Below are 25,695 nucleotides of genomic sequence, written 5' to 3'. Positions count from 1 at the left end.
TTTTCTTGTGTGTTTTGTGGGTTTACCAAAACAAGCAAAGGACGAGGCATTTTTGCATACAACCTTTGATTTTTATAGTATATTTTACGTTTCTTTTTCAAGGTGGGGTTTTAAGGAGAGAAGGATAGAAAAAAAACAAGGGAGTTTTAATAAAAAATTCGTAGTACTGTTCATTTTAAGAAAAAATTATATTTTTACACTAAAAGTTAATTCTAGTACTATTCATTTTATCTATTATTTTATCATTATCATTAAAACTCAAAATTTTCAAATTTTTTTATTAGTTTTTTTTTAAAAACAAGACAAGAAAAAAGGAGAAAAAAAGGTAGGTGTGCTGGTTGCCTCTGCTTACCCCAGATTAAGGGTCAATCATCAATCTCCACCCTCCCGTTTCTCTATAATTTCCTTCCTTTCTGGGTTTTTTAGTCTCCCCACATCACTCTCCCTCTCTCTCTCCTCTTTTTTCTTTCTTTCTTTGGCATCTTGTTCTTCTCATATTTGTCCCTAGCTTCTTCTGGGTTAGTTTGCATATTTGGTAAATTCGCTGAGTACCCTCTCCCACTACTCTGAAGAGGATCTTCTTTTTTCTTTGAATCAATCATTCACAAAACACCCACCTCCTCGACCTTCTCCTCCTCCTCTCCCTCTCTCTCTCTCTCTCTCTCTCTCTGTCTATCTCTCTATGTAAATATGCGCAAATATATGTGCTTTTTTGGGGTGTAGTCCAAGTCCTTACTCAAAAACTTGAGAGAAAAGAGCTCTCACTTTCCACTTTTGGCTATTTGGTGATAATTTCGTAAGACTCACTTATTCCCTTAGACTCTCTCTCTCTCTCTCTCTCTCATCCACTTTTTCTTTCGTTGTTTTTGTTTACTCTTCATTTTAATTTTTGCACTCCTCGTTTGCTTACACAAATTATATCTATATGTATATATATTGATTGCTTGCCAACCGTTTTGAACTGAACAGGATCTACTGCCTTCCACCTGATCTATACCGTCATTCCAACTCACAAAAAGAAATAAGCTTTTTGGGTTAATTTTGCTTATTTGGTAAGATTTAATTATCTTCTTCTTTTCGTTATTTTCATATACGTATATATCTTTTTTGTACACATTTGGGATTTTTTCAAGTTTTTGTCTGATGATTTCTGCAGAGACCAAAATAATAATAATAATAATAATAATGAACTGATCTCAGAGCTTTCATTTTCTTGTGTCAAAAGGGTGGAAGGAAATTAATTAAAAATTAAATCATCAAAAATGGTGAGAGGAAAAACTCAGATGAGGCGCATAGAGAACACGACGAGTCGTCAGGTGACATTCTCAAAGAGGAGAAGTGGTCTGCTAAAGAAGGCCTTTGAGCTCTCAGTTCTTTGCGATGCTGAGGTTTCCCTCATCATCTTCTCTCCCAAAGGAAAACTCTACGAATTTGCAAGTTCCAGGTATTTTTTATTTAATTTAATTTAATTTTTATAAAACCCCACATAGTTTTTATTTTCTATTTACATGAAAAATGCATAAAAAATGTTCGTTTAATTTGCCAGAGAATTTGAATGTAATACTAGATCCGCTATTAAAATGAATCTGGCATGCATATTATGATTGCCTGTACGAGCTTTCTTTGCACACAGTACCGTACAGTTGTATATATGGTTATATTTAGTAAGTCCATTTTTACTTTTCATTCAGATTCTTTTTAAAACAAGTTGCATATTTATTTGTCTGAATAATTTATTCCAATTAAAATTAATTATCTGAATTTTTTTTTCTTTTTGTAAAAGTAACCTAGTGAACTATTTGAAATTTTCCGATCAATCATTCAGCGTCATATTTGATTAAATTTCATCTACTTTGTCGTAAAATACTAACACATGAGTCACTCTTGAGGTAAAGTTGTGCCATTATTTGACCTCAAAGTGAATGAAATTTCATCAACATTGACACTAAGAGATTAATTGATTGATTTCAAATAGTTACGAGGCTTAATTGACAAAAGAATAATAATAATAATTTAGGAAGTAAATTTCAACTAAAATAATAATTCAGAGATCAAAAGATAATTTACCCTATTTATATTTGGGTAGCAGTCCTTGCATTACTATTTATAGTAAACTTTAATATATGGTCTGTAGCAGTTGCTCATTTGATCTGGCTACTTACACTGAGTTTGGCTACATACTGTTCATAATACCTTTTGAATTGTTTTGTTCTTTTGCATCTTCGGTAATCGAAGGCAGGAAAATATTAAAAAGAATTAAGTCATTTAGGGCTAGTTCAAGAGCGAGGGTGAGTCGAGTGAAGAGCAAGAGTAAACTAGAAATTCGGAGTTCGAAACTCTCTTTGTGAAAAAAAAAAAAGTAAAATAAAATAAAAGAGGTTCAAAAGAATTAATATTCATGGGTTAGTCACAAAATCTGGGTTACTAAAGATTAATACTTAATAATTCATGGGTTAATTACAAAGTTTGGGTTAACTTCTATGACTTTTTAAATTATTTAGAGCATCTCTATGGGCTTTTTCAATGAGTTCCTAACTATATAATTTAGGGAAGATCTCTAAAAAAAAAAAATCTACTTCAAACATACTCACTATTCTCCTCCTAAGATACGGATCCATCTAGCAGCTCCTAAATATAAGGAATGAGAAATGAGCTATTAAATATAGGGAATGAGAAATGAGCTATTAAATATAGGGAATGAGAAATGAGCTCTTAATGGAGAAATTTTTCAGTGTGCCATGAGCATGGCTTGGTACACCAAGTGTCATAATACAAATGGTTGAATTTTTTTTTTTCAAGTATCCAACCACTTGTACCCACCACATCTCAAGCTCAACTCTACCGTATCATGGTATTATCTGCTTTGGGCCCTGACCACGCCTTCACGGTTTTGTTTCTGGGAACTCACACGAGAACTTCCCAGTGGGTCATCCATCCTGGGATTGCTCTGGCCCTTTCTTGCTTAACTTCGGAGTTCATGGGAACTTTGAAGCCAATGAGCTTTCAAAAGACCTTGTACTAGGTAGAGATAAGAATATACATACAAGACTTACATGATCCTCACCCCTGGACGATGTGGGATCTTACAATTGTGACATTTTACATATTTTTATTATTATTTTTTTTAAATTTTAATGAAAGAAAGACAATTTTTGGGTATTATAAAAGTTTGACCATTTTTGCCTTCTCCCTTTACATATGTAGATTATTGACTCATAATTATTATGTCAATAGAAAATATATTTGGAGTTCAACTCTTTTAAAGAGTTCTTATAATAATATTTTGATAGTTTTAATTAAAATTTTGTTATAAATAAAACGCATGATTAGAGATGCTCTTGAGATCTTCTTGGCAAAAGAGAATTTAAGGGATTTAAACTATAGTCCTATTGCTTGAGAGGAACTTGTGCGGCAGAAATAACAAAAAAGGGACACTGCTTTACAAAATTTAATTTTTTTTCTTTTTATGGGGATTTTACCAAACCTGATTGACATAATCTCGTAGAAGATGAGTGGATAAGGCTTTGTCCCACGTTTCTTGTCCTTTTAATGGACATATTAGTATTTCGCATCAAGAAATGTACTTTCAAGACAAATGTGTTACGAGAGATTATATTCAATTCCTAAATTATTTCCTTCACACTTTTTTATTTTTTTAGTATTTTATGATATATTACAGACCACTAACGTAATTTCGGATGTGTGAATATAATCTCTCATGCGATATCTCCACTTTTCTCTCGATATAATTTTATATTCATTCATTTGGGTGTTGTTTAAACCGATGAATGCATTTTCACAATATTAGGAAAAAAAAACCCATAAAAATTACAAAAAAATAGGAATATGTGTTTAGTAATCAAACAAGATTGGTACGAATATACATCAAATTGTCAAATTTTAACAGTACATCTCTTTTTTAATTGAAGAAGTCCTAAGTTTGAATACCCTTCTCATAAAAGAAAGAAGAACATATATGAAACTACGTAGAAAAAAATAAAACAATCTACTTTTGGCATAATGCATTACATAACCTAATAATGCATAACCTAATACCATATGATTCAATTTTCACAATGGTATACATTATCTGGATGACACATGATGCAAAGTAGTTAACAGTTTGTTTTTTTCTTTTTAACGATATATATATATGATGTCTTACTCCTGTGTACTATGTACTATCTATAAGACGCAGCCTTTTCCTGATTGTCATCTTGAGGTTTTGGATAGCTTTATTATGATGTCCTATGTACTATTAGTGCATGTTTGAACAAAATATATTTTTCAACTTAAAAATTATACAACCATATATTCACACTAAAAGATGGGGAATTTGGACACATGCACAATAATTTGGTATCTAACTTGTCATTCACATAACTCAAACTTAAGACCTTTCATTTATAAAGTAGAGATAAATATTACTAGACCGTAGTGCTAAATAAAAATGAGTCAAACTAGTTAACTTATGAACTTTATGCAAACATTTTCGGATATTATTGAAACTAGGGTTTCTATCAGTGTTCTAAAAATTGGCCTAGGTGACCGCCTAGGTGCTAGGCGGTGAAGGCCCACTGCGACTTAGGGCAAATCGTTTTGAAAAATCGGTATGGAACTAGGAGGAGGGCTAGGTGGCACCTAGGCGGTCCTAGGCGGCTCCTAGGCGGTTTTTATTTTTTGTTATTTTTTATTGATTGTGTGCTTTTTTCTTTTTTGGTTTCATGGTGTTATATTATGAAAATTGTGTAACTAATTTGCAAATGATGGACTTACTACAAGTTCATCCAATAGTGAAACGAATTGGAGCACTTTTGAGGGAATACATACAAAGAAAAGAAATAAACTAGATACAACAAGATTAAATAATTTAGTCTATGTCCAATCCAATGCAAGGACCATGAACAAGAAGAATTTAGTCTATCATCCAAGAATCCTCCTCATTATGATTATATGCTTATTGTTTTTTAAATATTGAACTTTTTGGATGTATGTAGTTTGTATATTCTTCTACTTCTATTTTTGCATTTTATCATTCTTTTATCATCCATACAAGTATAGTTAATTTTTAGGTGTAAATAGGCACTTATTTACAAGATATATAATAATTTACATAACCTCACCTAGTTGCCTAGGTGCTAGGTCCCTGCCCACCGCTTGACTAGTGCCTATCATTTTTTAGAACCTTGGTTTCTATGTTAGCCGATATAGAGGCATATTATTTATAGTGTAGCTCATGAGAAGTAATATAGTTCTCACCAACCTTTTTTTAATGAGAATATTCAATATGTAGGTCCTTTTTGAGAAATAACCATGGATTTCTTTTATTGCTTTACTAAGAGGCAAGGGCAAGACAAGGGAAAGGGCATATAAAGTGTCCTATGAAAAGTGATTACTTGGTGCAATTCCGCCCGTTGGGTTTGGGCTTGTGCAAAGGCGATTAGTATTTACAAATTTTAATTTTAATTTTTTTTTATGCCTTGTAAGTGTGTTTAAGTGTGAACTTTGTAAGTTTGTCCTTTGAAAATAAAACTCATTGTTTAACTCCAAAAGTTTAATTTCAAATACAAAGCAAAGCATAACTTTACAACAAACATAATTAATTAAAAATATAAGGCAAACGAAGAAGATGGTTAGATATTTATAGAATAAAAATAGGAAAACATTGGATGTGGTCTCTATTTATCAATGTTCTTTGGTTGAAATTTTGTTGGTTTTCAGTTTTTCATTGAAATCCCTGAAAATAATGTAATAATGTAATTCTATGTACGTTATTATAATTTTTAAATTAAAAATTATAATTTGTAGTTGTTTATATTAATGAGATTTTAAATAAAACCCATGTGAGAGCGAAAATATTAAAAGATAAATTATACTCTCCAATATATTATACATATATATAAATATGGGTACACTTATAAAAAATAACCAAAATATGGGTACATTCTTCAAAACCAAAATAATATATACTAGGTTCAATAACATTAGTAAAATTCTTTGATTAAACTTGACATAGATACATTCTCAAATCAAAGAAAAAGAATGTACCCATATAAGTTTAAAAGTTGGATTAGAAAAAAAATAGAATGGATTTTGTATATTTAAGAATGGGTACATTTAAGACTAAAAAATTGAAATATTATATGAACGAGTACGTTCAAAATCAAAAGGTTGAAAAATATGTTTATAAAAAAGTAATGAGTACATAACTTTTTTAATTAAATTAAATTTTTTTAATTTGGAAATGTTTTGAATTAAAAAATAATTAGGAGCTTAGTAAAGGTATGAGTATTAAAATCCTAAATCAATAACTTATTTTTATTTTTAAAAATTATGTAACTGAATTATTAATATATTAATGATATGGACTCCGATCAAAATCAACCGATGGAAGTGGTAATTCCAAAGTTCGTGCCCAGCCTATTGTGTCATGAGTGGACTTGCTCTAAAAGACATGTAGAATCGAATTGTGTAAGAGGAAAAGGTTTATGAAGAATTAAAAGTGGAACATGCATGCTGGAGCATTCAATTTGCATATATTAATATATTATATGCTTATATAAAGGGAAGATTTCTCATATTTGGCATTGGTTATAAACTCAGCATGCAGGGAACCATAGAGCGTTATCTGAAGCATGCGAAAGACAATCAAACCAACAACAAATCCAGTTCTAGTGAACAAAATATGCAGGTACGTACCGTGCCTCGTTTTTGTACGTAAGTTCATCCCAGAAAGTGTTCACAGTTGCGTGGACGAATTTATTGGAGTACTGTTTAGATCCATATCTTGGTCTTGTGATGAGTTTTTGTTTAAATCGGAACATGCAGCATCTGAAGCAAGAAGCAAGTAGCATGCTGAAGCAGATAGAGCTTCTTGAAGTATCAAAACGGTTCATGGCCTTGTCTTAAACTTTTCTTTTATCTGAACTTGTCGTCGAAATATTCAGTTTTTTAATCCTTTTCAAAAGGCTTCTTTTTTTTAAACGTGGAATTTGCAAATTATGCCTCAGGCAACTCTTGGGAGAGAGTCTAGGATCATGCACTCTTGCAGAATTACAAGAAATAGAGCACCAGTTGGAGAAGAGCGTCTACAACGTCCGAGCCCGAAAGGTTTATCTGAGAAACTAAAATTATTTAAGCACCTGTAGATTCTGGCACTAGCAGTTTCTCATCTTTGATTAATTTGATATTTAACAAACCTTTTTTTCTCTTTTTCTAATTAATTCTACAGAATCAGGTTTTCAAGGAACAGATTGAGCAACTTAGAGAAAAGGTAAAACTGCTGCAACATAAAGTTCAAAAATAAAGAATTGCATGTCTGCTGTGCTACTGCTAGCTGACTAAATATTACAAAATGTGTAGCTGCAAAATAAGAAATCTACAAACAGTGCAGAACAGTTAATTCCGACAAGAGATAATGATTATGGTAGCTAACTAATGTAAGGCTTTTTTTTTTTTTTTGGATAAATTTCAGGAAAAACTCCTCACAGCTGAAAATACAAGACTGGTTGAGAAGGTAAACCCACCTTATTAAGTTATCATAATCTTCTTTTATATTAAATGTATATTGTAAATTTAGTAGCCACTGGTATTTTCTTATGTTGTACGGATACGGATATGGATACGGGGACACAACATCTGGGAAAGTGGAAAGAAACTCATGTTGAAAGAAATTGAGTGATTGTTCCTACTCGATTTTATTTACAAATTTAGAAAACCTAGCATTTATATATCATGTTAACATTATTCCAATGCCACAAGCCAGCGTTATTTTATACATTTGGTCGTCACTTGAGAGACTTAAATGGTAGTTTTTATCGACAGAACTTGATGTCAATGGTTGAACAAAAAATGACAGTTTCACTTTTTCTTTGTAGTATGGTAGTTTCAAGAAAACATTGGACGAGCGAAGAGAAAAGACACCCTACAATGAAAGTAGTACAAGCTCGGATGTTGAGACTGAATTGTTCATTGGACTGCCGGAAAGTAGGGCGAGGCGCTAGCTTCTACTCCTAGAGAGCCGACATTAATATAACCAAAAATCCATGAATGAGCAGATATATTCTTTCTGTAGTTTCAGATTGTTTTTTGGCCCTGCATTAGATTGTTGCTCCACTAAATTAACATTTCAGTGGACCTCTGGAAGTAATTACAATTGTATTGTCAGGGGGATCATATTGTCTTCCTGGAAATGATTATGATGCATATATATGGACTATTTGATTTTTGTTAGATATATCTTTATGTTTTATTGAAATTCTCCAATGTTCTTTCTACGTGGTCCTTTTACTTCGTGTTCTTTCATCAAATGCAAAGCATCTATCATCAATTAGCTACTCAGTCTCGTCTCTACTTTGTTAGAGGAGGTTCTGAGTTACAAATCTCATGAACGACACTTGTTGAATGATAGATAGAAAGTGTAATAAATATGTTGGCTGTCATCACAGATTCGTCTCTCTATTTTTTTTTCAGCAAACAAATAGAAAACATTCTTAATGGTGGATAACAATGGAAAGTATTGTATATAGAACACATTGCAGCGTTGATACATGGATGTGAATACACGAAAGTACAGTGTTAGGGAGATACAACCAATTACTACTAGCAGAGGCAAATATGGAAAGCCAAAAACCCATGAGTCACCCAAGGCATGAGATAGGGTGGGGTGAAGGGTAAAAAACTCATGAGCCACCCTATTTTACCTGCCCCTCCTAATCTGAACCACAAATCAAACCCCAACTTCGATATGATGATTTCTAATCATCTCCAAAATGTGCAGCACCACCAGAAGTTTTAGCACCTGTAGATTCCACCTCCAAGGACATCCATCCTCAAACCCGGTGTCTCTATCACGCAATTCTCTGTGTTTTTAAAGAATATTAAGTTTTTATGATGTATTGGTTAATCCTTTATAGTTTTATCAAGCAGTGGTTTGTTGAAGAAGTTGGTTCACAGCTTCTTTTGTAGGCAGTGCAGGAATAGCTCCTTTCTTTTGCACTGTCAGAGCACCACAACCATTGGCAAACAAGAGAGCTTCTCTAAGTTTTTGTTCATCCTGGATCAGTAAAAGAATTCAGATTTTCATTACCATATAAGGTGACATGTGTTTGGAAATTGAGTGAAAAGAGTTGGGCTCGTTTAAAATAGGCATAGCCCAACAAGTTTATAGAAAGTCCGACACAACTCTTGATCACAAAATGGGCTGTTGTGTTGCAGTAAGCATGACACTGAAGCCTATTTTGTTGTGCCAGCTCGGCCCATCTATTTTGTTTAGCGGTTAAAAAGAATCTTGCAAATGTATACCTTGTACAAATTAATGTCTGAACCCAAGCCGTTGAGTATGGCAGCGACAAAAGAATCACCGGCACCAGTAGTGTCAACAGCATCAGTTTTGATACCTGCAACCTTACCCTTAAATTCCTGCACCACGGTGAAAAAAAGGGATCAACAAAACCAAACTAAACTGTAGGTACAAACCAATTAACTATTTACATCATGATGGATGTTAACCTTTGTGTAGTATCTGCAGCCTGCTGGCCCTTCAGTTACAAGCAGAAGCTTCAGATTGGGGTGGTAAAGCTTTTTAAAGACCACCTCATCATCATAAGGATCATCACCTCCGGTTAAGAATTCAATTTCTTCCTCGCTTATCTGCAATTTCAAGGATGCATTATAACATGTGGATTAGTAACACTAGGTAACAGGGTGTGGCCGTTACACTAAACAGCGTAATGCACCTTAATAATGTCAGCTTGGTTCCATATGCTCATAATGCCTTTCTGAGCAGCCTCTGCAGATGGCCACAGTGGCAATCTCAGATTCGGGTCGTAAGAGAGGATACAACCGGCCTTTTTGGCAATGTCCATTGCAGCAAGATGAGCTGATCTGCCCGGTTCCTCAATCAAACTAATTGATCCATAGTGAAATATGCCGGCCTACATCAGTCAATTATAATATTGTCAGTAACTTAAGGAATTAAAGGTGACTACTGATTACATTTGGATTTGGGGTTTAATGTTTTACCTTTTTAATCAGATTTACATCAAGTTCTTTTTCCTGAAGAAGCATATCAGCACTTGGGTTGCGGTAGAACATGAATTCTCGCTCCCCGTCACTTCTTAGTGTAACGAATGCCAATGCAGTCCGTGCATGCGGATCAAAACGCATCCCAGAATTGTCCACGTTGTTTTCTTTCAGAATGTCAGCCAACATGTATCCAAATTCATCTTTACCAACCTGAGATACAAACGGTAGGGACTTTAGTTTATCTAAAACAGAATGGCAACAAAGATCTTAAAGCTATATGGTAATGTCAATGTAGATGCTTAGCACAGTCAATTTGTTGACCCCAAATTGACAACCACATTGATTGCATATCAAATTCAGTAAGGTTGAAGTATCAAAAATATCAATAGTATCTGTGAGATATCCATATTTTGGAAAAGTTCGGTTAACCGCAGTATAGAAATATTCTATATAGCACGTTTGACCAAAGAAAATAACAGAATGTTGATAAAGCTAGTTGTAATACAAGGAAGCAGAAAACTAAAAGTGATTTTGGATGACTAGAAAAGCACCTTGCCCATAAAAGCTGCTGAGCCTCCCAATCTTGAAATTCCAACTGCAACATTGGCTGGAGCTCCACCAGCAGCTTTCTTGAAACCATCTGCATCTGCAAGGGAAACTCCGGCACTAGTCGGGACGAAGTCGATCAACATCTCCCCAAAGCAAACAATCAGCTCTGAGTTCTTCCCTTGGATACTACTCTTTTTCTTTAAAGATAACGATTTAGATGAACCTACAAAGAACCAATTGGTTAAGAACTTAAGGTCCGTTCAGAAAGCCAAATTTTTCTATCTCAATAATCCAGTGTAAAAGGAGATTATGACTCGAACATTCTTGTGTTAAACAAAATTTGAACTCATTGAATTTGACATGATTCACGTAGAAGTCCTAGATATTACATAACCAATAATTTAATTCCGATCATATTTTGTAGCTTAGGGAAAATGTTCTGGATCAAATTTTGCCAACACCAATTCTCGATATTGTTAAACAATCAATTGGCTCTAAAAGCTTAAATTGTATATCAAGCTAACTTCTCTCTCTCTCGCGCATGCAGCTTCATCCTGCACGTGAAACATGATCACAAGATCCCAAAAGCTTAGCTTTCAAGCAAATCGGCCAACAATGTATATCGAGTATCCTATCATTTACCTCGAGAAGTCATTTGGGTACAAATGAAATTACCACAGTAACAAAAATTTTCACAAGAATCAAAAGGGGCATCAAAGAAATTAAAGAAAATGGAAATATTAATACCAGAAAGAGAGGAAGAATTCCTAACAAACTTGAAGCTGCCCTTTTTGGATCGCTCAAGTGTGACAGGGAAGCAGCTGCATCCTGTTGGAGCCATTTAATTAAATTAATCAAGAGTTGTGTTGATTTTTCTTTCAGACCAAACGTTGATTAAAAAGTTGAAAACTTGAAACGCAGATCAACGTTGGTCCTTTTTACAAAATTTCACAACTCAACTCTGGATATTTATACAATTAGAATTTTGATTAATTAAATAATCGAGAGTTTATATATATAACACTTTTGTGGGATCATTAGTTTTGCTTTTATTAGAATGTTTCAATATCTCCAACTGAATTCTCTATTTTTTGAGCTAATTTTTTTGCTTAAATATCTCCAAAATCATCTTTGGCTAACCATTTTACAGTGACCACTTCAACCATAGAGTCCCTATTTTAGTTGGTGACAGTTTATTTTTTGTTATCTTTTGATACCAAAACGTGGGTTGGCTCAACTTTTTAGTCTTTTAATATTGTGTTCTTGGCTGTTAATTTTGTTTTTTGTTTTGTTTTGTTAACAAATAGAAATTTGGCTAGAGGACACCCTTTTCATTGGTGTCTATTGTCAAAAGTGGACACTCGCATTGGTGGCAAACCTCAATTGCCACTACATAGCCACTAAATAAGAGAATATGGCCTATGTAGATGACTCTATTGTAACAATGGAGACCCTTATTACATTGGTGTCATCTGCAAACAGTGCCACTCTAATTCACATTGGTGTCAAAGTTGCAAATTGTGTTTTTAAAAAAAGGAGGATGCCCTGTGTGGGTACCCAAATTGGAGTATCATATTTCTTTTTCTGTTTGTGATGAGAAAACAAATTGTAATATCGTTAAAATATAAGAATACAACTATAAATTTGCATAACTGATATTTTATACAATTTTGTACAAATGTTGGAACCAAACTTTAAAAAGTCTTCCAACCCTTTGTTTCCAAGAGCTTAATCATCTCAATAACTTGAATCTGATCATCAGCTATAGCCTGCACCCAAAATCAAACGCACAAATTTCGTAATAATAACGTTAACTTAAGTCCAACTGTTAAAGTAAGTTGAGGACAACACTGAGATATGATCATATAAATACTTGGGAAAAGTAGATTTTCAAGGGGTTTGCAGTCATAATTTACCATACAAAAATCTCCACAAATTCACTTCAACCCTTCTGCAACTTCAACTAAGAACATATTAAATTGACAAGTTCATGAATATGCAGACCACCTTCAACCTTGAAACAATAAATGATCTCCCAATCTGCGTGGGTATTCAAGAATAAGATAAAGAAAGTATAGATACTATATTTATGACCAATAGGCAGAGGACAAGATACAAACAAAGCATTTACATATGAATGAGGGAGAATCGAAATAAGAATGGAATATCAGTGAAGAGCGCGCGCATACTCACACATATAAATGCATTAATATTTTCTCTTTTTTCAGAAACTCAAAAACTAGGAAATTCCAAAACAAGAGTTTAGGAAAGAAACATACAGTTCGTCTGATAGGAGCATATTTATGCACCTTAGTTTATCTTGTTCTTGTGCATTTATAGTGTTTTTCCTTAGTAAAGTAGTCTTTTAAGCTAGTTTTATGTATTTTCAGGTTTTAAGGGCAAAGTATGCAAAAGAATGCATTTTGGAGCCTTTTGGAGCAAATTAGAGCTTGGAATGGATATCATATGCTTGGAGCCAAGAGGATGGACGAAAATGAAGATTTGAAGATGATGTTTCCTACTCAAACAAGGTTTCCTACTTGAAGTAGGAAAGTCAAAATCCAAATGGTTTCAAGAGAAGCAACAAAGAAGTTTTCCAAGTCCAAGAAGGAAAAGGAGTCCAAGATGAAGAAGGAATGATGAAGACAAGGTTTCCTAATCCTAATAGGCAAAGTTTCCAAGTACAATGAGGAGTCCTTATCCATTTAGGGCACCTTATCCATTTAGGACACCCTATCCTATCCTTGCCGTGGGTTTTATCCAATTCCCCTTAGTTTTAGGGCTTTCTAGAAGCCCTAAACATTATCCCTAAGCTTTGCCGCAACCTTATCCCTTTTTCCCTACAAATTTGGCACTTAAAGCATGATTTTAGGAACCTTATCTTATCTCCTACAAAAGTGACGCCCAAACCCTTCTAGAAATCTGATTTCCCTTGCCTTGCAAGGCATTCTAGAAACCTTATCACCTTATCCCATACCTGCCGCACCTAGGAAGCATTATCCCTCTCTATTTCTGATTTCTAAGCCTATTTCCTAGTTGATTTGGGTTATTCAAGTCCATATCTGATTACCCTAGGGTTTTAAGTGCCTATATATACTCATGTTAACCCCTAGATCAGATCACCACCTCTCATACACATTCATTCATTCCATAAATTCGTCAAAACATCTCCACAGCCTTGCCGCAGCCACCAACCACCTTTCTCCTTAGTTTTAGACCCTTGCCGCACCACCCTACATACCTAAATCCATCTAAAAACCAGAAAATCATCCAAAAACCCACCATAGACCCTTTGCCGTGACTTAGCAAGGAAGAGGAGAAGGAAGATCAAGCCTTGGGCGTTTGTGCATTCAAGTTGGAGTGTTGGACGTTTCTAGGTGTAATCTATCTTTTATTTTCAATGTTTAAATCTATATTGCTTTGTTTTGTCATGAACATGAGAGGCTAAACTCGTTTTAGCCTAGGGATGCTTTGAAACCATGATTACATTTATAATATGAGTTGATTAAGTCCAGTTGTGATTTCATAAATTGTGAACGCAATTTACTTAACCGTTTGATGGATAACTTATTCTTGTATGTTTATTAGGGAGGCCTACTTAATTTGCATGCTTGAATTTGGTGCTAGAATATTAGGGTGTTTCACATAATCGTCACAAACTAATATTCACAAGTAGTTAAGGTTGTTTTCACAATCATGTTAAGTAAATTCCTAGCATGAGTATCATGATGTCATAGTTACAAGTGCTTTGTCAATACTTATGATTTCCATTGAACGTAATGATCTTTGACCGTATCTCTATTATGATGTCATGTAGGGGACGTTTTGGAGAATGCTTTGGGTTGTCGTATGATGTCATCCAATCCACTAACTTAAGGGAAATCTGAGGGTTAATTAGTGATGTCACGGTTAATCTGGGGTGTTGAGGTTCATGGTTTATCGAAAAGCAACTGGAAATCAATTTATGTTAGAAAGTATCATGTGTGGAGAAGTATCCCTTGGCTATCCCATCATCCATTAGTTTTTCTCAAATTCGTCCAAAATCTGTTTTAAAGTTTTAAGTTACTTGTTTTCTTTTAAATTCGTCCAAAATCAAAACCCCTTTTCTTACTTGTTCCAAATCTGTCCAAAAGAGTCTTTTTGAGTCTTTAGAGTCAAAACCAAGTGTATTTTCGTCCAAACTAAGTCCTAGAGTCTAAATTGAGTCTATTTGGTTGTTTTAAGTTGTTTTGAGTCTTTAAAGTTTGTTTTTGAGTCATACAAGTTAGTAAGAGTCTTGTGAGTTATTTAAAGTGTTTTAAAGCCTATTTTCACTTATTTGAGTCAATTTTCATTAGATTAGCAATCCCTCCTAATCCCCGGCCTAGAACGATCCCTACTTATATCTATACTACAATTGTCAAAAAGAGGGTTTAATTTGTGTGCTTATATATTTCGCATCAAATTTTTGGCGCCGTTGCCGGGGATTAGCAATTTTGCTAATCCCCCATTGTTTCTTTGTGTTTTCTTTTTGTTTTAGCTACTGACCTAGTTTCTTTTCTTGTTTGTAGGTACTAGTTTATGACTCGTAGTTCTCAACCTGTTAGTGCAAACATCTTGGATTTTGACGACGATTTTGAGCGCACTTTGAGGAAGAAGAAGAAGAACCCAGAATCTAGTACGGCTCCCAACCTTGAGGAGGAGGAAGAGCCAACGCCAAGGGAGGAAGAAGAACCCACGGTACAAGAGGAAGAAACCATGGCAGTGGACAACCGTACAATCAAGGAGCTTTCCGCTTCGGGAATGGCCAATGCCGCACCCTTGTGCATCCAATACCTAAGGGCGGCTCAAGACAAGACCAACGAATTTGAATTGAAGTCAAGCTTGTTGCACCACATTCCAAAGTTCCATGGATTGTCCATGAAGGATCCCAACAAGCATTTGAAGGAGTTCGAGGTGGTGTGTTCGAGCATGACTCCAGTTAACGTTGATGGTAGCATTTTGAAGATGAAGGCTTTCCCGTTCTCACTTTTGGAGAAGGCCAAGGATTGGTTATACGAGTTAGCACCCGGAACTGTCACATCTTGGGAGAGCATGAAGAGGGCGTTTCTTGAAAAGTTCTTTCCTACTTCGAGAGTCATTCTCTTGAGAAAGAAGATTAGCGGAATTCAACAAAGTCAAGGGGAGTCTTTTCCAACATACTATGAGCGCTTTAAAACCCTAGTTGCATCATGTCCTCAACATCAAATGAAGGAAGAGCTTCTAATTCAATACTTCTATGAAGGTCTTCTTCCCATTGAAAGACAAATGCTTGATGCTTCGGCGGGAGGAGCGTTGGTGGATAAAACCCCTATGGCAGCGAAGAACCTCATTGCAAACCGAGCTCTCAATGCACAACAATACGAGGGAATTGGGCAAAGGGACCCCCCACGGCAACATGTGAATGAGGTAAGTTCTCAATCCGACCTTCAAACTCAATTAGCTAATCTTACTTCTCTTGTGTCTCAGATGGCCGAAGGAATGAAGACCCAAAATCCAATTGTATGTGGCGTATGTTCTATTCAAGGTCATCCTTCGGACAAGTGCCCTCAATTGATTGAGAATGGTGGGTGGGAGAGTGCAAACGCCATTGGATTTCCAAGCCAAAATCAACCAAGAAATGATCCATATTCCAATACATACAATCCGGGTTGGAGAGACCATCCAAACTTCAAGTGGAGGGAGCCTCAACAACCTTACCAACAAGGAGGCTTTAGGCAGCAACCCCCGGGGTTTTACACCAAAACCCACGGCCAAGAACAAACCCAACCCCAATCCGCCCAATCACATCAAGGTACGTCTTTAGATAATGCTACAATTCTCAAGTTACTTACTAGTTTGTCTCAGGGGCAAGAAAATCAAACCAAAGCAATGCAAAACCAAGACAAAAGGGTGGACCACTTAGAGAAGCAAATAGGGCAGATTGCGGAGTTTGTGGGACAATTCCGAGACCAAGGCAAGCTCCCAAGTTCAACCATTGTCAATCCAAAGGGAGGGTTCGAATCTGCCAAAGCAATTACTTTGAGGAGTGGAAAAGAAGTTGGCACCACATCCACACCATCCAAAACAAGTCGTAATGAAGACGAGACGTTGCAACATGAAGAGGAGACTGAAGGGAAGCCCATGGCAAGGACACCACTTCTATTGCCGCAAGCCCAAAAGGACCAAAACTCATCCAAGCCATCCCATTCGGCCACCAAAGGTAAGTTGGGTTCAAATTTGATTAATTCTAACCTCGTTCCACCCAATGTTCCTTTTCCTCACAGATTTTTGCAAACAAAGAAAGAAGAGGAGGAAAAAGATGTTCTAGAGACATTTAGGAAAGTTCAAGTCAACATACCCCTTTTGGATGCAATCAAGCAAATCCCAAAGTATGCGAAGTTCTTGAAAAAGCTTTGTACAACAAGGAAACGGATTCGGGAGAAAGAGGTAGTACATGTAAGTGAGAATGTCTCTGCACTGTTGCAAAGAAAGCTACCACCTAAATGCAAAGATCCAGGTAGTTTCACTATCCCTTGCGTAATTGGTAATACAAGGTTTGAACATGCCATGCTAGATTTAGGTGCTTCAATTAATGTCATGCCATATTCTGTTTATGCATCGATGAATCTAGGAGAGCTTAAAAATGATGGTGTTATTATCCAATTAGCCGATCGATCTAATGCATATCCGAAAGGAGTTTTGGAGGATGTTTTGGTGCAGGTAGACCATTTGATTTTTCCTGCAGATTTCTATGTGCTTGACATGGAAGATTCGGCACACTCTCCATCATCACCACTCTTACTTGGACGACCTTTCATGAAAACAGCTCAAACCAAGATTGATGTGGCCAAGGGAGCAGTCACTATGGCCTTTGGTGGTGATATGATTAACTTTAAGATTCCTGAATCGATTGAAAATACTAATGATGTTCGTTCTTGTTGTGCCATTAATATAATTGAACACATAGGGACGGAGTATTCAACAAAGATCAAGAATGATGTTTCTCGAACTACCACCGAGAAGGAATTTGGAGTGGAGCACAAGGAGTGCACGGCTCCAACCTTGAAAGGACCACAATTGGCCATGAGCAAACCTTGTGCATCCGTCCATTGTGCTACCACTTCTTTGCCGTACAAAGGTAAGCCACCTATTCCAAATTCGATTCCCATTTCAACTAATAGGTTGTTACCTCGTGTGGTGCAGGTACCTAATCGAATTCAACGTCGTGGGAGAATTCTTGTTGATGTAGAAAAGCAAAACACGACAATAAGAAAGGATCATTATCCCACTCCATTCAAGGACCCAAAGCATGAAGTGGTTCGTCAGACAGATTGTAGTTGCACCCCTCCATGCCGTGGGGTTCCATAAACCTTCAAGGGAGCATCGTCCGGCTGCACGACGTTAAAGCAAGCGCTACTTGGGAGGCAACCCATGCATTCAACAAAGGAAGACCTAGAAAGCACTCCAATTCCAGATTTGCGTTCCTAAACTCTTCTCTTTGTTGTTGATTTTGTTTCTGCCATGTTAGGTTGTTAGATGTTGTTTTGTTTGTTTGTTTGTTATTTGTGTGAGTCTATGCTTAAAACATTGAGGACAATGTTTGATTTAAGTGTGGGGGGGTAACTAAGTGTTTTTATGCAAATTCGTGGGATTTTATCACCCATTATTTCAAAACTTGTTCTTTGCTGTTTTTAAGTGTTTTTAAGCAGTTTTGGTGTGTTTTAGTATATTTTGAAGTAAAAATCCGAAAAATCCAGAAAAAATTAAAAAATTGTTTTGAAAACCCCAAAAGAGTTGTTTTTAAGTTGTTTTTGTGTGTTTGTTTGTGTCTTAGGGTACCTTCCAACACAATGATGAGGATTTGGTTTTTAAATACATGGCTGTTAAAGAGAATGATTAACATGGATGAAAGTTTGATTTACTCTTTGTTTATGCTTGGTTGTGGTTATAACTTATGACTTCACATGTAATCAAAAAGAAAAAAATTAGTTTTTGTAACATGCTTGAAGGAAGGAACTCAAACAAATGCTACAACCTTGTGAGACTTGAGCCTAAACGTTTATTTGGAGAGTTCAAATCTGTGCATTCTTGTTTTCTAAAGTCGTTGCATGATCTCATTATTCTTTGCTTGGTTACTACTTAGAAGGCGTTTCATCACTATAGTTCCAAATACTAGAACTCATACCCATTTTATTCAAAGCATGAAATTGATTAGCATAACAAATAACAAGATGAAGTTGTGTAGTAGTCACCACCATAGCCAAATAGCCAAATCCACCCTTGTCATTTGTATTGTAGGTTTAAACCCCTTTGAGCCTTATTTAGCCTATTTTCATTGTTAGCCACATTATCCTCACCTAGCCTAGATTAGGACTTTCCATACCTTTGTTCTTAAAGGATAGTAAAGCACGACTTAGGGTGAACTCCTTTGGTCAATATATGGCAGAAAACGAGTGTGGGGGAAGATGATAGGGCACGAAAAAGAAAAACAAAAAGAAGAAAAGAAGAGAAATTCGTAGAAAAATCAAAAGAAAATAGAAAAGTGTTGAAAAGAAAGAAAAAGAGTTGAAAAATAAGTGAGAATGAACTCACAAGTGTTGGTTGTTGAAGGAAGGGTCCAAAAGAGTGAATTTGACCCTAAATGTTGCATGAATCTTCCCTTGTGTGTACTAACTGATTTCGGCCATTTTGAAGAGAGTTTAAGTATCAAATTCATTACTGTGCTTACTATTGCTTTAAAGAACTTTTGTTTATCCTTTACCCTTCTTTGTTAGCCAATACCCCTAGCCCCGTTACAACCCTTGACTTTAATCTTGAGTGTTATGTGTTTCAATTTGTGGAGTTTAAAATTGGTACGAGCATATGGTGTCACTGGTTCTCGCATCTAAGTAGTAGCATTCCATTCATGAGATCATATTGATAAACATGCTAGTTAACTCCGAAAAGTGCTTTCTTTGTCATACATATATGTGAGCATTCGTTTTCATATTTACATCTATCTTCTCACATATAGCTAGTATAGGGTGTGTAGTCAGAAAATCTGTGTGAAAAGTGAGTGCATATCTAGTAAGGAATGGAGGGAATTCTCTAAGGCATGTTACTACATTCAAATCATGTTTTAAATTGGTTATTTGTGAACTAATGAGTAGTGACTATGATTAAGTAAATGCTTAAGCGTAAAGATGGCTAAAATCTGTGGGAATGATGATTTTTAACATGTCATGTGCATTGGAAATCCCTGAGGCGATTGTTGGAAGGTGTAGGTTGTGTTTTACTCGTTTTACTTCGCTCATTTACTTTGCTTCATTTTGTTTTGCTCGAGGACTAGCAAAAGCTAAGTGTGGGGGAATTTGATAGGAGCATATTTATGCACCTTAGTTTATCTTGTTCTTGTGCATTTATAGTGTTTTTCCTTAGTAAAGTAGTCTTTTAAGCTAGTTTTATGTATTTTCAGGTTTTAAGGGCAAAGTATGCAAAAGAATGCATTTTGGAGCCTTTTGGAGCAAATTAGAGCTTGGAATGGATATCATATGCTTGGAGCCAAGAGGATGGACGAAAATGAAGATTTGAAGATGATGTTTCCTACTCAAACAAGGTTTCCTACTTGAAGTAGGAAAGTCAAAATCCAAATGGTTTCAAGAGAAGCAACAAAGAAGTTTTCCAAGTCCAAGAAGGAAAAGGAGTCCAAGATGAAGAAGGAATGATGAAGACAAGGTTTCCTAATCCTAATAGGCAAAGTTTCCAAGTACAATGAGGAGTCCTTATCCATTTAGGGCACCTTATCCATTTAGGACACCCTATCCTATCCTTGCCGTGGGTTTTATCCAATTCCCCTTAGTTTTAGGGCTTTCTAGAAGCCCTAAACATTATCCCTAAGCTTTGCCGCAACCTTATCCCTTTTTCCCTACAAATTTGGCACTTAAAGCATGATTTTAGGAACCTTATCTTATCTCCTACAAAAGTGACGCCCAAACCCTTCTAGAAATCTGATTTCCCTTGCCTTGCAAGGCATTCTAGAAACCTTATCACCTTATCCCATACCTGCCGCACCTAGGAAGCATTATCCCTCTCTATTTCTGATTTCTAAGCCTATTTCCTAGTTGATTTGGGTTATTCAAGTCCATATCTGATTACCCTAGGGTTTTAAGTGCCTATATATACTCATGTTAACCCCTAGATCAGATCACCACCTCTCATACACATTCATTCATTCCATAAATTCGTCAAAACATCTCCACAGCCTTGCCGCAGCCACCAACCACCTTTCTCCTTAGTTTTAGACCCGTGCCGCACCACCCTACATACCTAAATCCATCTAAAAACCAGAAAATCATCCAAAAACCCACCATAGACCCTTTGCCGTGACTTAGCAAGGAAGAGGAGAAGGAAGATCAAGCCTTGGGCGTTTGTGCATTCAAGTTGGAGTGTTGGACGTTTCTAGGTGTAATCTATCTTTTATTTTCAATGTTTAAATCTATATTGCTTTGTTTTGTCATGAACATGAGAGGCTAAACTCGTTTTAGCCTAGGGATGCTTTGAAACCATGATTACATTTATAATATGAGTTGATTAAGTCCAGTTGTGATTTCATAAATTGTGAACGCAATTTACTTAACCGTTTGATGGATAACTTATTCTTGTATGTTTATTAGGGAGGCCTACTTAATTTGCATGCTTGAATTTGGTGCTAGAATATTAGGGTGTTTCACATAATCGTCACAAACTAATATTCACAAGTAGTTAAGGTTGTTTTCACAATCATGTTAAGTAAATTCCTAGCATGAGTATCATGATGTCATAGTTACAAGTGCTTTGTCAATACTTATGATTTCCATTGAACGTAATGATCTTTGACCGTATCTCTATTATGATGTCATGTAGGGGACGTTTTGGAGAATGCTTTGGGTTGTCGTATGATGTCATCCAATCCACTAACTTAAGGGAAATCTGAGGGTTAATTAGTGATGTCACGGTTAATCTGGGGTGTTGAGGTTCATGGTTTATCGAAAAGCAACTGGAAATCAATTTATGTTAGAAAGTATCATGTGTGGAGAAGTATCCCTTGGCTATCCCATCATCCATTAGTTTTTCTCAAATTCGTCCAAAATCTATTTTAAAGTTTTAAGTTACTTGTTTTCCTTTAAATTTGTCCAAAATCAAAACCCCTTTTCTTACTTGTTCCAAATCTGTCCAAAAGAGTCTTTTTGAGTCTTTAGAGTCAAAACCAAGTGTATTTTCGTCCAAACTAAGTCCTAGAGTCTAAATTGAGTCTATTTGGTTGTTTTAAGTTGTTTTGAGTCTTTAAAGTTTGTTTTTGAGTCATACACGTTAGTAAGAGTCTTGTGAGTTATTTAAAGTGTTTTAAAGCCTATTTTCACTTATTTGAGTCAATTTTCATTAGATTAGCAATCCCTCCTAATCCCCGGCCTAGAACGATCCCTACTTATATCTATACTACAATTGTCAAAAAGAGGGTTTAATTTGTGTGCTTATATATTTCGCATCATCGTCCGAGAAGGAAAGCAACCCCTGCACCTAAAGTGGCTCCAATTGAATCAGCAACAAAGCCAACAGGTAGCCCAAAAAGATAACCACCACTGAGATGAACCATTAAAATGAGGAATCACATAAAGGTGCAAACTTTCAATTAAATAAAGATACAAAATTTCTTTTTTGAAAATCTTTCCTCTCTATTTCGCCCTATACCATGAATTGATATTGTAGAATATAACAGTAAAAGAAAACTATAAGTGAAGTATGCAAAGCATATGCCAGATCATTAGTCCACAAGAATTAAAGTGCAGTAACAACAATTGCTAAGGCATCGGACAAATGCTTACAGTAAGTACTGAATGTTATATATTTAACACTTGCAGGATTAGACTGAACGTAAAACATATAATATAAAGACACTTCATACACAAGAAATTCACTTCATACACAAGTAGTTGTACAACTAGTAAGTAGACCCAAATGCTTACAGTAAGTACTAAATATAACAGGATTAGACTGAATGTAAGTGGTATTAGGATCCCACCTTAACCAGAAAATTTGCTCCAGCCACAAGACAGTCCGTTTCACCTGCCTTGTCAAGAGAAATCCCAAGCTTTTCTTTAAAAAGATCTACGTACTTAATGCCCCACCAACTGTGGCCTGCTCACCATTGTCACAAGTCAATAAATTAGCTTGTATATGTGCCAGAAAACAGTGATACAATGGCCAAACCAAACAGTTAGTTTTTACCTTAATAACGCACTTCGCACTCCCAGAAGCTCCTCCGTGTTGTTGGGAGCCTGAAATCATCTACAACCATAAGCAATGACCCAAAACCAGAAAATGATAACTACAACTACTGAACAAGCAGCTATATTCAGGGCATATATGATCTTCTTTCATATTTCATTTTCAGAAGTTTAAATCTTCTGAAACTACAAAATTTTTGCAGTCGAAATTATGGGTACTAATTACTTAAGCTGAAGTAGTTCATTTACCAATAAAAATGGTAGTTTGAACTTTCAATCCAAGATTTCAACATCAACACTTAGTTTAACAAAACAAGGTTAAAAAGTCTCAATTAGTGAAAAAAATGAATCTTCCCATATCCCAAGTTGATTGAAACGAAAAATGATACAAATGAATCAAGAGATGGAAAGCAATCAAATACTTGTTAAGCATTAAGCATACCAGTAAGGCGAAGTTGCTTGGATCGAATGAAGTCTATACAGTAATTGATTTTCTGAGTTTCCAACTTTGCAAAATGGAGCTTCCCTTCAAGAACAGGACGCCCTCTATCCCCATTAGAAGCTGCTAAACTCTCATTCGAAGAAGACGAATCGTCACTGTTCATTGAGAAATACACCAATTTTATCAGAGAACCTGCCAACAGACAAAACAAACACAAAAACAATCGAAAATCATGAGAATTTGAGCAATTGGACTCCAAAAATTAAAAAGCCAGGGTTTTGAAATCTCTGTAATTCTAACGTTCCCAATTTCCATTTCGGGTCGGCTTCCTCTTGATTTGAGCTTTTATTTTGGAAAAATACACTGGAGGACAGCCCACGAGGAGAGGATCATCTTTACCTCTTGGGTCGAGGTCCAATTCCGGCAAGCTTGGCCGTAAATTGGCCGAAAAACCAGCGGTTACCGTTTCTTTGATCTAAAATTGAAAAAATTCGGCTTTGAATTTGATGAAACTAACTTGGGAGTTGGAAAGAGGACGGGAAGAGGATTTTGGAGGTACAAGTTGACGGTCGTTGGTGTTCTCATCGCCGTCGTTTGTCTTCGACTCCCGTTGTCGGCGCTGTCGCGTGAAGAGAAGAGGAAGAGGAAAAGGAGAGATAGAACGAAGCAAAGGAGCTGTTGGGCGTTTGTGAAGGGGGGAGAGAGGATTCAGCAACCAAGTCTTTTGTTATATGTTACAAACATTGCCATCACCCAACCTGTTGTAGGGCTGATATATTCTCTGTACCAAGATAATAATCAAGCAAATAAGTAATTTACTTTTTTGCCACTTAGTATTATGGTCTTCACTTGCAAGTCGGAGTTGTTAATGTTGACTTCCGTAAATGGCAACTTCGATGTCAAATTATTATGACATGTCCATTGTTTTACTTAATACAAATCTTTTACCCATCAGTGTAAAAGAATAGATAGAACAATTTAATCATCAACAACCAAATTATATGGTTTACAAAATATGGTTTAAATAGGTAATTCCTAGCATTACACTGGGTAAAATATATCCTTGCATGTAAAAATGTATAACAAACTGCCTTAGTTGAACTTGGTTAAGTGTAAGAATAGTCTAGACTATTGAGTAGTCTAACTTTATGTCCATTAGATTGGCAAGTAAGCAAAAATATTTTTTCCTCAACTCAATCTTTAACCGTTCATTTCACTATTGATTAGTCCGGATTATTGAAGAAAAATTGACTGAACTTGTAGAAAAGTTGAACTAATACTTTAATTAGATGTACTTGCAAAAAAGTTGGGTGCCAATATAGGAATGAGGATCCTTGTTGTATTCTCAAATCACATTCATTTATCGTATGTCGTGCGGTCAAAAATCATTGTAATTTTTTTTATTTAAAATTGAATATAAACAGTACCTGGCGAAAACTGGTTGCATGATGTACAATGAACGAATGTAATTGGAGGGCTCTCTCCCAACATAGCACTCAAAGTAATTTGACCTATAGTTTCAAGACATGAGTTGGATTCCCGTCACCTCCTAAATTAGATCGTTGAGCAAATTTTAGTTCGTTATAGAGGCAAGGTCTCTAGTCAAGTTTACACGAAATACATACCAAATTAATTGGTAAATATTCTTGATCAAGTGTTAAAAAACCTTCCTATGATACAATGATACCTCGAATCTCACATGTGATGGGGAATTCTTCGGTACCTACGTAACGATTGGAAGTCTAATAGTCAACTTTAACTAGCAATCATGGATGAACTCTTAGATCGTAAGTTCATAACTAAAGGTACTTGAGAAAAACCTAGCCAAATGACAACATACTCCTTAGGACAATGCCATATCCTCTTTGTTACAGAATAACGTTGATTTTTAGATAACCAAACACGATCAAGAACTTGTACTCTTTTGTGAAACAAGTACTAAAAGAACCAGACCCTCTGTTGTCAATTTTGTTAATTAGGTACATGAATAGCATACATTTTTTTATTAGTTACAAAGGATCGAGACATAAGATTTTCTTATCGTATAATCACCGAAGAAGGAAAAACTTTTGCATAATCATGCTCAATAAAGCGGTTTACCACAAATCAATTCCTCTTACGCCCACATTAGCCAGCCAGCACACCCCCAATCGTATTCCTAAACCACCCATTAAATAGTTAATGTAAGTCGAGTGATCGATTCTCTCTTTCCTATATCGTTTGTATAAGGGAAACTAACAAAAGAAAAAGAACTTTGATTGGATTTGATTTGTCAAACTCCAAACCTCCAAAGCCCACCTTTAATGTAAACCAAGGCTCAATGGAATGGTCATTGACAATCCAACCGTCAAGGCCCAAAAATACAGCAATTATCAATAAATAAAAGTAAAAAGAAAAGCAAAAAGAAAACCAAATAACAACAGGGAAACACAGGAA

The 25,695-nt window shown here is 35.7% G+C and overlaps 3 protein-coding genes across 7 annotated transcripts; 1 reads left to right on the top strand and 2 right to left on the bottom strand.

Moving 5' to 3' along the window:
• Positions 1-368: 368 nt before the first annotated feature.
• LOC103964632 (MADS-box protein SOC1) lies at positions 369-8,236 on the top strand. Of its 3 annotated transcripts, none has more exons than XM_048575646.1 (9): positions 369-785; positions 970-1,052; positions 1,226-1,444; positions 6,604-6,691; positions 6,829-6,890; positions 7,011-7,110; positions 7,232-7,273; positions 7,475-7,516; positions 7,878-8,236. In XM_048575646.1, the coding sequence occupies exons 3-9, from the start codon at positions 1,263-1,265 to the stop codon at positions 8,001-8,003; spliced, it is 642 nt and encodes a 213-aa protein (XP_048431603.1). In that variant the 5' UTR covers positions 369-785; positions 970-1,052; positions 1,226-1,262; the 3' UTR covers positions 8,004-8,236. The 3 variants fall into 3 exon arrangements, with proteins under 3 accessions (XP_048431603.1, XP_048431602.1, XP_048431604.1); XM_048575645.1 differs by having other exon boundaries at positions 369-796; XM_048575647.1 differs by having other exon boundaries at positions 370-535.
• A 260-nt stretch (positions 8,237-8,496) lies between these two features.
• On the bottom strand, positions 8,497-11,659 carry LOC103964630 (probable fructokinase-7). The gene is made up of 7 exons (XM_009377568.3): positions 11,323-11,659; positions 10,578-10,798; positions 10,024-10,236; positions 9,738-9,935; positions 9,511-9,651; positions 9,304-9,420; positions 8,497-9,055 (listed from the first exon to the last, which is right to left on the bottom strand). Exons 1-7 carry the CDS (start codon positions 11,414-11,416, stop codon positions 8,921-8,923), a joined length of 1,119 nt encoding a protein of 372 aa, XP_009375843.2. The 5' UTR covers positions 11,417-11,659; the 3' UTR covers positions 8,497-8,920.
• Positions 11,660-12,098: 439 nt separating this feature from the next.
• Positions 12,099-24,008, bottom strand: LOC103942500 (pantothenate kinase 2-like). 3 transcript variants are annotated; one of them, XM_048575809.1, is made up of 5 exons: positions 23,777-24,008; positions 23,260-23,414; positions 22,819-22,868; positions 22,613-22,728; positions 12,099-12,615 (listed from the first exon to the last, which is right to left on the bottom strand). In XM_048575809.1, the coding sequence occupies exons 1-4, from the start codon at positions 23,842-23,844 to the stop codon at positions 22,699-22,701; spliced, it is 303 nt and encodes a 100-aa protein (XP_048431766.1). In that variant the 5' UTR covers positions 23,845-24,008; the 3' UTR covers positions 12,099-12,615; positions 22,613-22,698. The 3 variants fall into 3 exon arrangements, 2 of the variants coding, with proteins under 2 accessions (XP_048431766.1, XP_048431767.1); XM_048575810.1 differs by having other exon boundaries at positions 12,099-12,344; XR_007255094.1 differs by lacking the exon at positions 12,099-12,615 and adding an exon at positions 22,082-22,110 and having other exon boundaries at positions 23,260-23,451; positions 23,659-24,007.
• Between the last annotated feature and the right edge of the window lie 1,687 nt (positions 24,009-25,695).

This window comes from the organism of the source record quoted next, unplaced genomic scaffold, assembly GCF_019419815.1.
Source record: "Pyrus x bretschneideri cultivar Hongxiangsu unplaced genomic scaffold, Pyrus_bretschneideri_v1 Contig8, whole genome shotgun sequence".
NCBI classification, from domain to species: domain Eukaryota; kingdom Viridiplantae; phylum Streptophyta; class Magnoliopsida; order Rosales; family Rosaceae; genus Pyrus; species Pyrus x bretschneideri.
The sequence above is the reverse complement of the archived record's forward strand: the minus strand, read 5'-3'. Positions and strand labels throughout refer to the sequence as shown.

What these genes read in the sequence shown, in the direction of transcription:
- LOC103964632 (XM_048575646.1), top strand. Translation starts at nt 1,263, where the DNA reads ATGGTGAGAGGAAAAACTCAGATGAGGCGCATAGAGAACACGACGAGT. An exon ending in TACGAATTTGCAAGTTCCAG is followed by an intron (nt 1,445 to 6,603) that starts GTATTTTTTATT and finishes TTATAAACTCAG; the next exon opens with CATGCAGGGAACCATAGAGC. An exon ending in ACAACGTCCGAGCCCGAAAG is followed by an intron (nt 7,111 to 7,231) that starts GTTTATCTGAGA and finishes TTAATTCTACAG; the next exon opens with AATCAGGTTTTCAAGGAACA.
- LOC103964630 (XM_009377568.3), bottom strand. Translation starts at nt 11,416, where the DNA reads ATGGCTCCAACAGGATGCAGCTGCTTCCCTGTCACACTTGAGCGATCC. An exon ending in ACCAAGCTGACATTATTAAG is followed by an intron (nt 9,652 to 9,737) that starts GTGCATTACGCT and finishes TTGAAATTGCAG; the next exon opens with ATAAGCGAGGAAGAAATTGA. An exon ending in CAGACATTAATTTGTACAAG is followed by an intron (nt 9,056 to 9,303) that starts GTATACATTTGC and finishes TTACTGATCCAG; the next exon opens with GATGAACAAAAACTTAGAGA.
- LOC103942500 (XM_048575809.1), bottom strand. Translation starts at nt 23,844, where the DNA reads ATGAGAACACCAACGACCGTCAACTTGTACCTCCAAAATCCTCTTCCC. An exon ending in GTCCTCTTTCCAACTCCCAA is followed by an intron (nt 23,415 to 23,776) that starts GTTAGTTTCATC and finishes CTCAATGAACAG; the next exon opens with TGACGATTCGTCTTCTTCGA. An exon ending in CAAGCAACTTCGCCTTACTG is followed by an intron (nt 22,869 to 23,259) that starts GTATGCTTAATG and finishes AGATGATTTCAG; the next exon opens with GCTCCCAACAACACGGAGGA.